This window comes from Leptopilina heterotoma, unplaced genomic scaffold (assembly GCF_015476425.1).
Source record: "Leptopilina heterotoma isolate Lh14 unplaced genomic scaffold, ASM1547642v1 Lhet_172, whole genome shotgun sequence".
NCBI lineage: Eukaryota > Metazoa > Arthropoda > Insecta > Hymenoptera > Figitidae > Leptopilina > Leptopilina heterotoma.
The window spans coordinates 469,796-482,482 of record NW_025110888.1 but is presented as its reverse complement, the minus strand read 5'-3'; the positions used below and the strand labels follow the sequence as shown (position 1 = coordinate 482,482).

At 29.0% G+C, this 12,687-nt stretch overlaps 2 protein-coding genes across 2 annotated transcripts in view; one reads left to right on the top strand and one right to left on the bottom strand.

Moving 5' to 3' along the window:
* Positions 1-12,687, top strand: part of LOC122499688 (armadillo repeat-containing protein 6 homolog) — a 41,828-nt gene that overhangs the window by 6,883 nt on the left and 22,258 nt on the right. The gene's annotated exons all lie outside the window — the stretch shown is intronic.
* Positions 7,863-9,565, bottom strand: LOC122499690. Its single transcript, XM_043608168.1, has 2 exons — positions 9,073-9,565; positions 7,863-8,014 (listed from the first exon to the last, which is right to left on the bottom strand). The coding sequence occupies exons 1-2, from the start codon at positions 9,548-9,550 to the stop codon at positions 7,881-7,883; spliced, it is 612 nt and encodes a 203-aa protein (XP_043464103.1). The 5' UTR covers positions 9,551-9,565; the 3' UTR covers positions 7,863-7,880.

The following is a 12,687-nucleotide window of genomic DNA, read 5'->3' as shown; positions in this document are numbered from 1 at the left end:
TTTGAAATGATTTATCTGATAGTTTGTTGTAAAAAATTATATTTCTGAATGAAATATAAGAATCATTGAAATTACAATTCCCAAGCAGCACGTAATATTAATTTAACATCACTGTGATGTTACATTCAATAATCGTAACAGTACACGTAATACACTAAAACTCCCAAAAGAGTCACTCGCAGAGTCTTATGTGACTCTCTTGGAGAGTGACCTTGACCTTTCAAAAATGTAAACATTCAGGGCCGTAGGGTATATGAAAAAATATATGTATGTCCGCATGAAAAGGGCTCTTCAGTTTATTTATATACATGGATATAAAGTAGTGTGCTTCTTAATTGGGCTATGGTTCTAAATTTTTGGTCTCACCCCAAATAATTTATCAAGATATTAAAAAAGATTTTTCTTGCTAGTTTGAAGCAAATTAGCAAATCGAGTTCCAGTGTATTTAAGTGTCATGGCAAGTCGATGCTCTGGAGACAACGGTTCTCTTCTTCATTCTGGTATATTTGAAAAAATACACTTCATCACTTTTGATTTCCTGAAAAAAGGCCTGGAATTTCTGAGTTCATTTCTTCTTTGATTTACCGGGCGATCAACCCATCTTCTTGTTGACGAATTCCTTTGCTTCTTGCACAATATTAGGAAGGTTGCAATCTGAATTATTATGAGCAGAGCTATATCCAATCGTCATTTAATTTATCGGACATATTTTTTTCAATTAAAAATGTCTGCAATTAACCTGTAATTATGCAAGTATATAGAATAATTGAAAAATGAATGGTGTTAACAAACTTTTAAATAATAGTACATAATTAATATTCAAAAGCAAAAATTGTGATATTAATTCTTCTATATTTTCAATAACATATGATATAATTAATAAAAATATTTATCAAAGTTTTTTTTTGTTGTTACTGTTTCTTTTACTGGATTGCTTTGCTGTAAATGTTATGTTATTACTGTCACAACAATTTTCTCTAGAAGCATCTTGAAGAACTTTGTTGTTCGATTGAGTAGTAAGTTTGGATGATTTTCTCTTTTCTCGAGTTTGTTCTCTTAGAAAGTTGTTATTTTTGTAATATCAATATTACAATATTAACAACTTCCAATTGTTTACAAATGAAAAACATGCGCATGGTTAAGTAGAATGTAAAAATACTTCTTAAGAGTAAAGGAGCACGTTCTTTACACCCAACAGAAGGTATACGTCTAATTGCTTCTAATGCTTCTGTAATTGTAAACAATGTGTTGGAATTAATTTCTTCATTGCTCACAACATTCATTGTAGTGCATTCTAACACAGTGATTAAATTAAATAAATTTAATGACGGATGCTTTAAATGGCCTCTTGATTTTAACTCTATAAGCTTATGCCGCTCAGGTATCACATCATCAGGTATCAAAGTTAAATCTGATATGCATTAATTGCAAATGTTTTGGTTTTTGCTTTCTAAATACTTTGCAAAACGGATCCCCTTCCGATTTGCATAGCCTGTAATGTACAATGGAGCGTATTCCGATGTTTCGGACATAGAGTAATTATGCTTTAGTAGGATTTTTTAAGCCTCACCTAGAACATCAGAAATGTTCCCTTTGTCACCCAGCTGAAAAATCTTGTATAAGATCGTGTACACGATGGTGCACAAGACCATGTACAGGAACATTGACCCGAACCTACACAAGATTAGCAAGTGAACTTGTAAAAGAAATTGGAACAAAGAACATGAACAAGAACGTATAGAAGAACATGCACGTGTACATTCTTGAGTAGCTTTTGAGTTCGAGAAAATCTAGGCGAACATGCACATGTTCATGCACAAGTTCGTGTGTGTGTATAACTTTGACTGGTTCATGTTCATGTGTATGATCATTCATATACTTTAAAGGCTGCGCAGTAGTTTTCTAAGTGTTTTACAGCTGCGCAGTAGTTTTTTGCAATTTCAGTCAGAGACTTCTTTTGATTATAACTAAAAATTTTCTTAAAATTTTCTTAAATTTTAAACCTAAAAACAACGGTTTTTTAATACACACACGAACATGTGCATGAACAGGTGCATGTTTGCCTAGATGATCTGGAACTCAAAAGCCACTCAAGAATGTACACGTGCATGTTCTTGTACACGTTCTTGTTCATGTTCTTTGTTCCAATTTCTTGTACAAGCTCACTTGCTGATCTTGTGTAGGTTCGGGTCAATGTTCCTGTACATGATCTTCTGCAAGATCGTGTACACGATCTTGTACAAGATTTTTCAGTTGGGCAATGACAGTGTCAATTTCTCTTCCCAGACATCTCTTCTTTCATTATCACTTTCAATGTCATTGAGACTTAATAATGAGTTAAGAATATCGCTTCCTTCAATATTGCTTCCTTTGGGCGGCTTGATGAGCGAGTAAGTCGAAACTAATTTATACATTTGTATAAAAAGTGTCGAATCAGGGTGGTCGTTCAACCACCCTTACGAAAAAGTGTGACTGGAAAATAATGACATGCATGCGTGTCATGATAATACGTGTCATTATATCGCGATGACACGAAATAAATGACATGATTAACCCTTTAAGGTACTACTACACTTTAGAAGGCTCTTAAAAGACCAAATTTAAAAAATTTTTTTCTCAGATCTTTTATTATAAATATTTAAAAAACTTTTTTGCCTATATTAGTACATATTTGGAGAATAAAAATAATGGTTTGTTTTTAATTTTTATTTAATATTATAATCTGCAGACAGCATTCAGATCGAAACACCAAAAAGTTAGTTGTCCAATTGCGGACAGTTTATCTCAAGATTGACAAATCGGAAACAAAAAATCCAAATTGCTTTTTAAAAAGAAAGGTGTCTTGCATAGAAATCTACCACCAATAATGAAAAATCGACTAAAATGAAGAAATAGCAGATGTTTCAATAATTTGTTTAAAAATACACTATGTTTTTCAGTATTTTTCTAGTCTGCAAAAATGTTTTTTTTAATTTTTTGACCATTTTCTGGTAAATTGTCACACAGGACATGCTAACAAACAAAACGAGTTATCATTTATTAAAATCGGTTCAGTAGATTCAGAGATAAACTGTCCGCAATTTGAGAAAAACGCGTTTAAACTTATGTGTATCGTTAGAGGCCATCCATAAATTACCTAAAATTCTTTTGCAAATTGAAACCCCACCATTTTTTTGATGTCAGACACTGTTACATACATTAGCACCAATGTTTCTAGTGGTCGTAACAAAAAGCTGGACCCCACCATCCCCTTAAAGACTTACTTAATTTGTCAATGACTTTTTACATTAATTGAATATTTTTTGAAAAATTTACTTTTATTTTTTACAATTGGTTATAAATACTTTAGGAGGTGTTTTCTGAAGTCATAAGAAGTTAAAAAATACAATAAAAAAATAAAAATTTTTAAATTCTAAAGTGTAGTAGTACCTTAACGCCCAAATGTGCTGTTTTCAGACTTGAATTTTAACTACGTACAACTATTAAAAGAAAGCTAAAAAAATTTCAAAAGTACCATTTCCTACTATTTTCGGGGTCGCTTTTTCGAATGGCGTTGTCAAAATTTCCAAAAAATAAAATTAACCCCCTCTTTTAATGAAATTTTCCAAAAAATGCAAGATTTTTGGATGAAATTTTTTTTATTGCAATTTTCATTGTTATATCGGTATCTATGTACATATCGTCTAAGGTATAAAAACCGTATTCCCGATAGCTGTACTTTAAAAATGTGCAGTAGCTTTTTTTTCTTTTTTTAATTTTTTATTAAAAAATGGCGCCCGAACGCTAAATTTTTTTTTTTACACATACAATTTTTTTTTTCTAAATTTGCTTAAATTCACTTGAAATTTGTTACGCGGGGGTTTATGGGGTCGCTAATTACGAATCTGATGTTAGTTTTGAAAAATTCAAAATGGCGGATTCAATATGGCGGACGATTTTTTTAAAAATTTATCAAATTTGCCTGAAACTTGTTACTCGGGGGTTTTTAGGGTCGCTAATTACGAATATGATGTTAGTTTTTTAAAATCCAAAATAGCGGATCCAAAATGGCGACCAAAAAAATAAAAATCATTCAGATTGGCTTAAAAATTGGTACTCGGGGGTTTTTGGGGTCGCTGATTACAAATACGATGTTAGTTTTTAAAAATCGAAAATGGCGGATCCAAAATGGCGACCGAAAAAATAAAAATCATTCTGATTGGCTTAAAGATTAGTACTCGGGGGTTTTTGCGGTCGCTGATTACGAATATGATGTTAGTTTTTAAAAATACAAAATTTCGGATCTAATATGTCGGACAAAAAAAATAAAAATTATCCGGATTGGCTTGAAAATTGTTATTTGGGTCAATTTTAAAAATTACTTATACTCAATTAATAATAATGTCAAACTTGAAACATTACTTTCATAAAACTTAGTTTAATTACTTATTGAACTTTAAAGTGGGAACCTTTTTTCATCATAAAACTTTGTTTGAGGTTGTCTTCTGTCACGTTCCGAGCTAAGACAAGGGTAATTTTATTAAGCGTATAATAAAAGGGAGGTAAAGTGCTGATTTGATTTAACACATTGAGGACTTATTCTAAGTCCTGGTCACCTTCACTCATTTGAATATCTGTTGCATATTAGATCCGAATTTTTGATTTTTAAAAATTAACATCATATTTGTAATCAGCGACCCCAAAAACCCCCGAGTACCAATTTTTAAGATAATCAGAATGATTTTTATATTTCGGTCGCCATTTTGGATCCGACATTTTCGATTTTTGAAAACTAACATCATATTCTTAATCAGCGACCCCAAAAACCCCCGAGTACCAATTTTTAAACCAATCTGAATGATTTTTATTTTTTTGGTCGCCATTTTGGATCCGCTATTTTGGATTTTTAAAAACTAACATCATATTCGTAATCAGCGACCCTGAAAACCCCCGAGTAACAAGTTTCAGGCGAATTTGATAAATTTTTAAAAAAATCGTCCGCCATATTGAATCCGCCATTTTGAATTTTTCAAAACTAACATCAGATTCGTAATTAGCGACCCCATAAACCCATGAGTAACAAATTTCAAGTGAATTTAAGCAAATTTAGAAAAAAAAATTTGTATGTGTAAAAGAAAAATTTAGCGTTCGGGTGCCATTTTTTAATAAAAAATGAAAAAAAACTACTGCACATTTTTAAAGTACAGCTATCGGGAATACGGTTTTTATACCTTAGACAATATGTAGATACCGATATAACAATGAAAATTGCAATAAAAAAAAATTTCATCCAAAAATCTTGCATTTTTGGAAAATTTCATTAAAAGAGGGGGTTAATTTCATTTTTTGGAAATTTTGACAACGCCATTCGAAAGAGCGACCCTAAAAATAGTAGGAAATGGTACTTTTGAAATTTTTTTAGCTTTCTTTTAATAGTTGTATGAAGTTAAAGTTTAAGGGGGGCGCCTACTTTAGAAGGTAAAAAACTGCGTACATTTCAGGAATTTTTTTCTCAAACACATTTAAATAAATCGATGCGAGATTTAGTGTATGTTTTCTTATATATTTAAACCTTTGAAATATAATTTTTTCATTAAATGAAAATAGAATTTAATAATAAAATAAACGTCATACCGTCAACCGGGGCTATTTTGTGCACCAAATAGCTTTTTTTTTATTCAAAGATTTATTTAAATTCAGAATTAAGAGAATAAAAAAAATCAACTTTTGATATATGTTGTGGACATCCTTTTGAAGGTTTCCTATAAATTTTGCAAAGAAAAAAATTTTTTTGTCTTAGTTATAGTCATTGAAAGTCGTGAACACAATAACTCCCGGGATGGGGCTATTTTGTGCATCGAACTTTGTTTTTCTATAATGTTGCGTAAACAATTTTTTTAATTGTTTCTGCTTCATGAAATCTTTTGTGTATATATTTGAGAGTAAATTAAAAAAAGAATGACCTAGTAAAATTTTTTTTGTAGATATATTATACAAAAAATGTAAAATAAAGCACTAAAATTTTGCTAAAATCTGGATTTACTAAAAATTAACAATCTTTTTTTAAATTGTATATTACACAGATAGTAAATAAAATTTTTTTCTTTTTTAATATATATTTTATAATAATATACTAATATAATTATAAAATGATCGTTTAAACACTTATAAATAACTTTAAAACATCATTTCAATAGGAGCTTTTTTAATGGTTTTGAATGATATTTTTAAAAAACTTGAAATAAATATTTTTAAGGTTAAATAGATAACAATTTAATATCTAATATGATTTTCAAGTTATTTTAAGAGAAACGAGAAAATAGTTTTAAAACTAATTTGAAAAACTTATAAATATTAATTAATGTTCATTTTTTGAGGTTACGTTGTGCACCGGTAGAGCTTTTAATCGTTTTAATGATTTTAATTAACGTATTTACAGTTTTTTGACAGAAAAGTAAGACAAAAATGTATAAAAATGATAAACAGAATCTTCTTTACTTACTAAATAAAATATTTATGAAAAATATTTGATTTTTTTAAGTGCACAAAATAGCCCCATGGAATCCTGGTTTTTCAGTTTTTTCCACTTTTCTCTTAAAATAATGAATAAAAAGTTAGCGCATTACGTATGTATCATCACAACACAATTGAAAACAAATATCTAACACAGTTTATGAGACACATTAAAATTCTAGAAGATCTGGTATAATTTTTCCGAACTTTCAAAATTTTTTAAACAAATTTTCCGTTTTTAGGAATTTTTTTCTCTTAATTGCCAAAGAATTAAATAATAACATTTAGTGCTCTCTATTGTCATGTAATCAAACTTTCATTTTACAAAATAGCAGATTAAAATAATTCATTTTAATAATTTTTTCCATTAAAAAACTCGCGTGCACAAAATAGCCCCCGGATGCACAAAATAGCCCCAGTTGACGGTATATATAACGCCTCGCTGCTAAAATTTTCCCATTGCGTACAACCTAGGGCCCACAATTCTTATCTAAAACAAAAAAACAAAATTTTTTCTATAAATATACATTATTGCCTTCTGTATGAATTAAAAGATTTCAATAGAAAGTAAAAACTGAAATTTTTACATGACTTTTAAAAAAAAATTTAATTTTTGCCAAAAAAAATCTCATTTTTTCTTTAAAAGAAAGAATTAAATTTAACTCTATCAAAAACAAATTTAATTCATACAGAAGAGACACTCTTCATCTTCAAAACAAGCCCAAATAGACCCTTATCGGTTGATTAGATTTTTGTCTATCGTGTACGCAAACTACAAAAACAGTGTTTTGAGAAAAACGCGTTTAAAGATTGAAAAACATATATAAATGCTATTTCGCGGCCTCGATGAACGACTATTTTTTTATGTGTAGCTCTTGGATAAGAAGAGATTTTACTGATAAATGGTAATTTTAATGGTAGGTGTAATAGTAGATAAGCGCGACAAATTATGAAAAGTATTAGAGACCGCGAGTGAAATCGCGCGCCAGGCCAAGCGCCAGTCCACGCTCTTTATTGCGTTTTACAAGCTGTAACTCGAAAAATACTTTGTATTTTGACGTAATATTTTAAGAGCATATTCTCTTATAGTTGTACTTTCAGTTAAGACAACTTTTAAAAAATCGATTTTTTTGACCCGATAAAGTAGGCGCCCCCCTTAAGTCGGAAAACAGCACATTTGGGCGTTAAAGGGTTAATGACACCAGAAAAACAACAAGTAAAATATGACACTTCTATGAACTTAAAAAGTAGAAAGGTTGATAAATTATTAATTTATTAAAAGGTTTATGAATAAAAATACAATAATTTAAAAACTTTGAAACATCATATATTTATTATATATAAACTTTTTTTTATAAAATTTAAAAAAAACATAATTAATTTTTGTTTTATAGTTCGTTTTGAGCAACTTGCAAGGGGTGTCTCTTTCTCTCCCTCGCGTTGCTAATTTTTTCTCTTAAAGCAATTCTGAACAGCTTCTTTACATCTTTAGCAGTTGATCCGAATTTTGACGTTGTGATTTCTGTAACATATTTTAATCCGTTATATCATCCGTTATAGAAATTGACCACAATAGTTTGATTAATTTAAGGATTTATTTTAAAGAAAAATTGAAATTTGGCCAAGGAATTGTCTTAGATTAGAAATTTAATTACTCCAAGAAAAGGAAATCATACAAGAACAACATAAATTTAAATGGATTGAAAAAATTTTTCTCGCCTCTCTTCTTAAAAAAAAACACTACATTCTAATTTTAAAAATTCTTAACAAATATTTTTACTAAAATTAACAATTTAAAAATTTCTATTTAATTTTTTGTACGAAATTTCCTAAATTACATTATTGTCTGTAATTTTTAAAAAATATTTTAAGCATTTTAAATTTAAGAAATATTAACTTTAAGGAGAAATTGGACTGTGGAAAACTATATTTAAACCAAAATGTTATCCGATTTCAATTTTCGGTAACTCATTTCGGTTCAAATATAATTCTCTGGAGTTACACTAAAAAAATTATATCGAAAAGTCAACAGATAGAAAAGTCACTAGATATAATTGTCATTTGACAGAATGGTTATTACATTTTGATCGAAAAATTCTTTTAGTATCTAAAATGATATTACACTATAATAAATTAATAGAATTAATCAAATTTTAATTTTTTAATTAATATTAAAGTACATTGTTTTTAGACAATTAGATTATTTTTTAAAAATGTTGAAATTTTATACGATTGATTTTTCGGAATAATGAAACAAGCTTATGAAGAAATTTCCAATAAAAATTAATAAAAATTTCGATAGTAGTTCAAATTTTCAGTTTTCAAAAATTTTCAGTATTCTTTAGTATTATTATTATTTTTAGTATTTATTATTGATAAATAATTCGACTTTTTAAATATTTTTCAAAATACCCAAATTTAAAAAAAATGATTACCTATAAGCATAAAAAATTAGATTGGTTTAAATTTCATGGGTTTAATGTAATAAATTAAATGTTTCTTGTTAAGTACATTTTTTTCAAAATTAAAAAAAGGGTATATAAAAATATTATTAAAAAATGATTAAAATTCATTACTTACTGAACATCGCATCGACACATTTTTCGTCGAGTTTAGGTAATTGAACACAGTTCCTATTACGTTTCGCATTGCATGATTTTTCTGTTAAGGTACTAGAAGCAAGTTCTTTTCTGTCGAACACAATATCTGCCAAATCGGGTGTACACTTGCTGACACTTAGTGTGCTGCATGACTGTACTTTAGATAGACTGCGAATTCTACCTCCAATATTTATTAAACGTCTATGTGACCTGTTGTTCGCATCATTATTTGATGACGTGTTGTTCGCAACATAGACTAGTGACCTGATGTTCGAATCATAGACTGGTGAGCTGTTGTTCACATCATAGACTGGTGAGACGATGTTCAAATCATAGACTGGTGATTTGTTGTTCTCATCATTGACTCGTAACCTGATGTTCACATCACAGAACGGTGACCCTATGTTTGAATCATCGAATGATGACCTACTCGCGTCATTGTCCGGTCCATTTTCCATTTCCTGATCATCATCTCTAATCTGATGAACATATTCATTGGATACATTTTGAAAACCTGAATTTGAAAGAGTTTCTCTAAATGCCTCCTCGACGTTCAAAGAGGTGTCGTTCCTTTCAATTTCGTTTAAATCTTCCTCAAAATTTCGCTGCAATAAAAAATATATATTTAAAATTTATTTAATAAATATTCTAAGAAAACTCAACTGATTTTCAAATTTTTATGTAACACTTTTTAACTAAATTAATCTAAATACTAATTTTTTTTAGAAAATAAAACTTATAACATTTTTAGTAAGTATTTAGCAAACGAAACAGACATAAAATCTCATATTTTACAAAATTTTTCAAAATTAAAAAAATTTCTGCGTGAAAATAAGGTTTCAATAGATTATGGACATATTGCTTTCAATGATATTTTAAACTGTAGCAACTGTTGTCTGTCAGAAATTCATAATTTTTTTCTTTCGCAAATTTTTCCCACTCTTCTTCGTAGAGGATGAAATCTTTTACAATCTAAATAATTAAGTGGCCGACTACTGTCTAGTTTACTCTATTGCTGTCTACCAATCTTAAAAATATTAAAAAGATTACATTTTTTAATTCTTGAAAAACGATTATAAAATTATAACTTATATTTAAAGATTAATTCTACTCAAAATTTTTTTTAAAGTAACGTAAAATGATATAATATAGTAAACAATTTAACAATAATTGTAATTATTTTAAATGATTTTTTTTATTAAAATTATACATAAAATGTTAGCTAAATTACTTGTCCAGGGTTTATATTTTTTTAAAAGTTTGAACTTTTTTCCAAATAGTGATTTTATGTATTTATTAATTTATGTAATTGTTATTCATAAACAGCTAAGTCTGATGTAAACTTGCTGACGCTTTTTGTAGAGCACGCATCGATTTTGGACAGTCTACAAATTCTCCCTCCATTTCTAATTAATTCCTTTTTTTAGACGTAGTTGTATTTGCATTCTCATTTATCGATATTAATTCTTGCTCTAATGTGTGAGGATCAGGTTCTGGTAGTTGTTTTTGTGTTAAACCAGCTTCATCAACATTAGTTTCAGTATCACATTAGTACATTTCGTTAAAATTTTCATCTCTATTAGAATCTTTTATATGAATGTTGCCATTGCGTCGGCAGGTGTTCGGCTGTTCATTGCTTTAATAAGCGCTGTGAACCTTTTGCAAAAAACTTTTGTATTCTCGCAGTCCTCCAAATCTTGATGTCGATTTTCGAAAATTTCAAGCGCATCATGAATGTTAAAGAACTGAAATATTTTTGAATTAATTTTTAGTTTAAAAATCAATTATTCATGCCTACAAATATATTACTCAAATAAAATACCGGGAATGCTAATGCTACATTCATTTTTGGATAATACTTAGGATCAATGTGATCCTTTGTTAATTTGAAATTAACTTTTATTGCATATAAGTTTGCATTGAGCATTTCCAAGAGAGCATACCAATGCTTTTTTGAAATCCCACCATCAGGAGTCTGCAATTGATAATAAAAGGTTTACATAACCATATTTAATTTTTCATTAGCATTAAAAAAATTTCTACTATTTATAATCTTCTTCACAATTACTTACAAAAATCACATCATGTTTTTTAAACTTTATAAAAAAATTACGCACCATCTTTGCCATATGAGGAAAGTCAGAAAAAAATCAAAGTCGACGCTTATCATCAAATGGACGAGGACAACTTATATTTTTCTTCGTGATTTCGAAGAAACCCCACATACTTCTATTCCAACCGGCTCCATCTGTTACCACAGCATTGATAAATTGTGCTGCATTTTCAGCTAAAGCCAGGCCTTCTAAAATTATTTTATGAAGTACACTTTTACTTGCACTGCCTCTGCTCAAAACAAATTTTCGTGTGAACGGCTGAAACATTATGACCAATGCGTGATCACCTCGTTTTCCTTTCTGGTGCTGAGGCGTGTATTTCCCTAAGTCGGTAAAACCTTCGACTTTTAAATTTGTTCTGTCAAAAGACAATGCTTCGGGCAATTTAATTTCGTCTACTGCAAAAATACCTGTTACGAATAAAAAACATTGAGACAAACATGATTCAATTATATCAATAAATGATCTCATTACATCCCAACCAAGAATAAAAATGTTAAAATTTTAGCTACTGCTTCTATTTATTTTTTTATATTTATATTATTTATTTATTTTTTTTTTTTTATTTATTTATTTTATTATGAAATAATAGTTAGTCCCCATTTTTTCACACTTTTAATTTATTTTCAATTATTATGAAATATATATTACTGAATGAAAATATATACCTCGACGACATTCCTCAGGCATAGAAGCGATTTTCATTTTTAAACCCTTAAATATATAATGTTAAAAACCATAGGAACTTTTAATGCGCTTTAAATACGTTGCCAATGTTTTTGGCGAAGGCAGCGTTAAAATTTTGTCTCATCGGAGTTGATTATAAGCTTTTTTGCTTTTAATTCGCAACAATAAGTATTCATATATCCACTCTGACGTGTATCGCATACTTCGCATATTTTTTAATTTAGAAGCTTGAAAGCAAGCTCTAATTGCTATTTGTTGCTTTTTTGGAAGCGTCGAAATAACTTTTCTCAAGACCTCTTCGTTTGCAGTAGAACATTTTATCCTTAAGGTTTTGGCTTTTCGTTTAATTCTGTCAATCTGTTTTTAAAAATATTTATTATTAAATATAATTTGTAATTATAACACTTTAAACAAAAAAACTATATCTTATTTATGTTAATTTTAAAATTCTTGGACAAAGCATCAAGAATATTTTGCACATGTTCCTTACTCTCGATGTTACATTCATTATTGCCGCCCATCTTGATAAACGTTTTGTCGTATTTCTTAGATTATGTAACCATTTTAAGGCGATGAGATTGGTTATCAATCAAATTACACAGGCCAAACGAAATTCTTTTCTATTAGAGCATTCCAAATCCTGGAACTACGAAAGCTGTCTTCTCTTTCGATTCCTCGCTTAGTGGAATCTGATTGTAAGCCCACTTTAAATCGACTTTCAAAATATATTTCACTGACCTAAGCATGTCCAAAATTTCGTCCATTAAAGGTACTAGGGAACAGATTTTTTTCGT

Excerpts from the sequence above, each read along its gene's own strand:
- LOC122499690 (XM_043608168.1), bottom strand. The coding sequence starts at position 9,550 with ATGGAAAATGGACCGGACAATGACGCGAGTAGGTCATCATTCGATGAT. Across the intron at positions 8,015-9,072 it reads ATGTGTCGATGCGATGTTCA|AAATCACAACGTCAAAATTC; the intron begins GTAAGTAATGAA and ends AATATGTTACAG.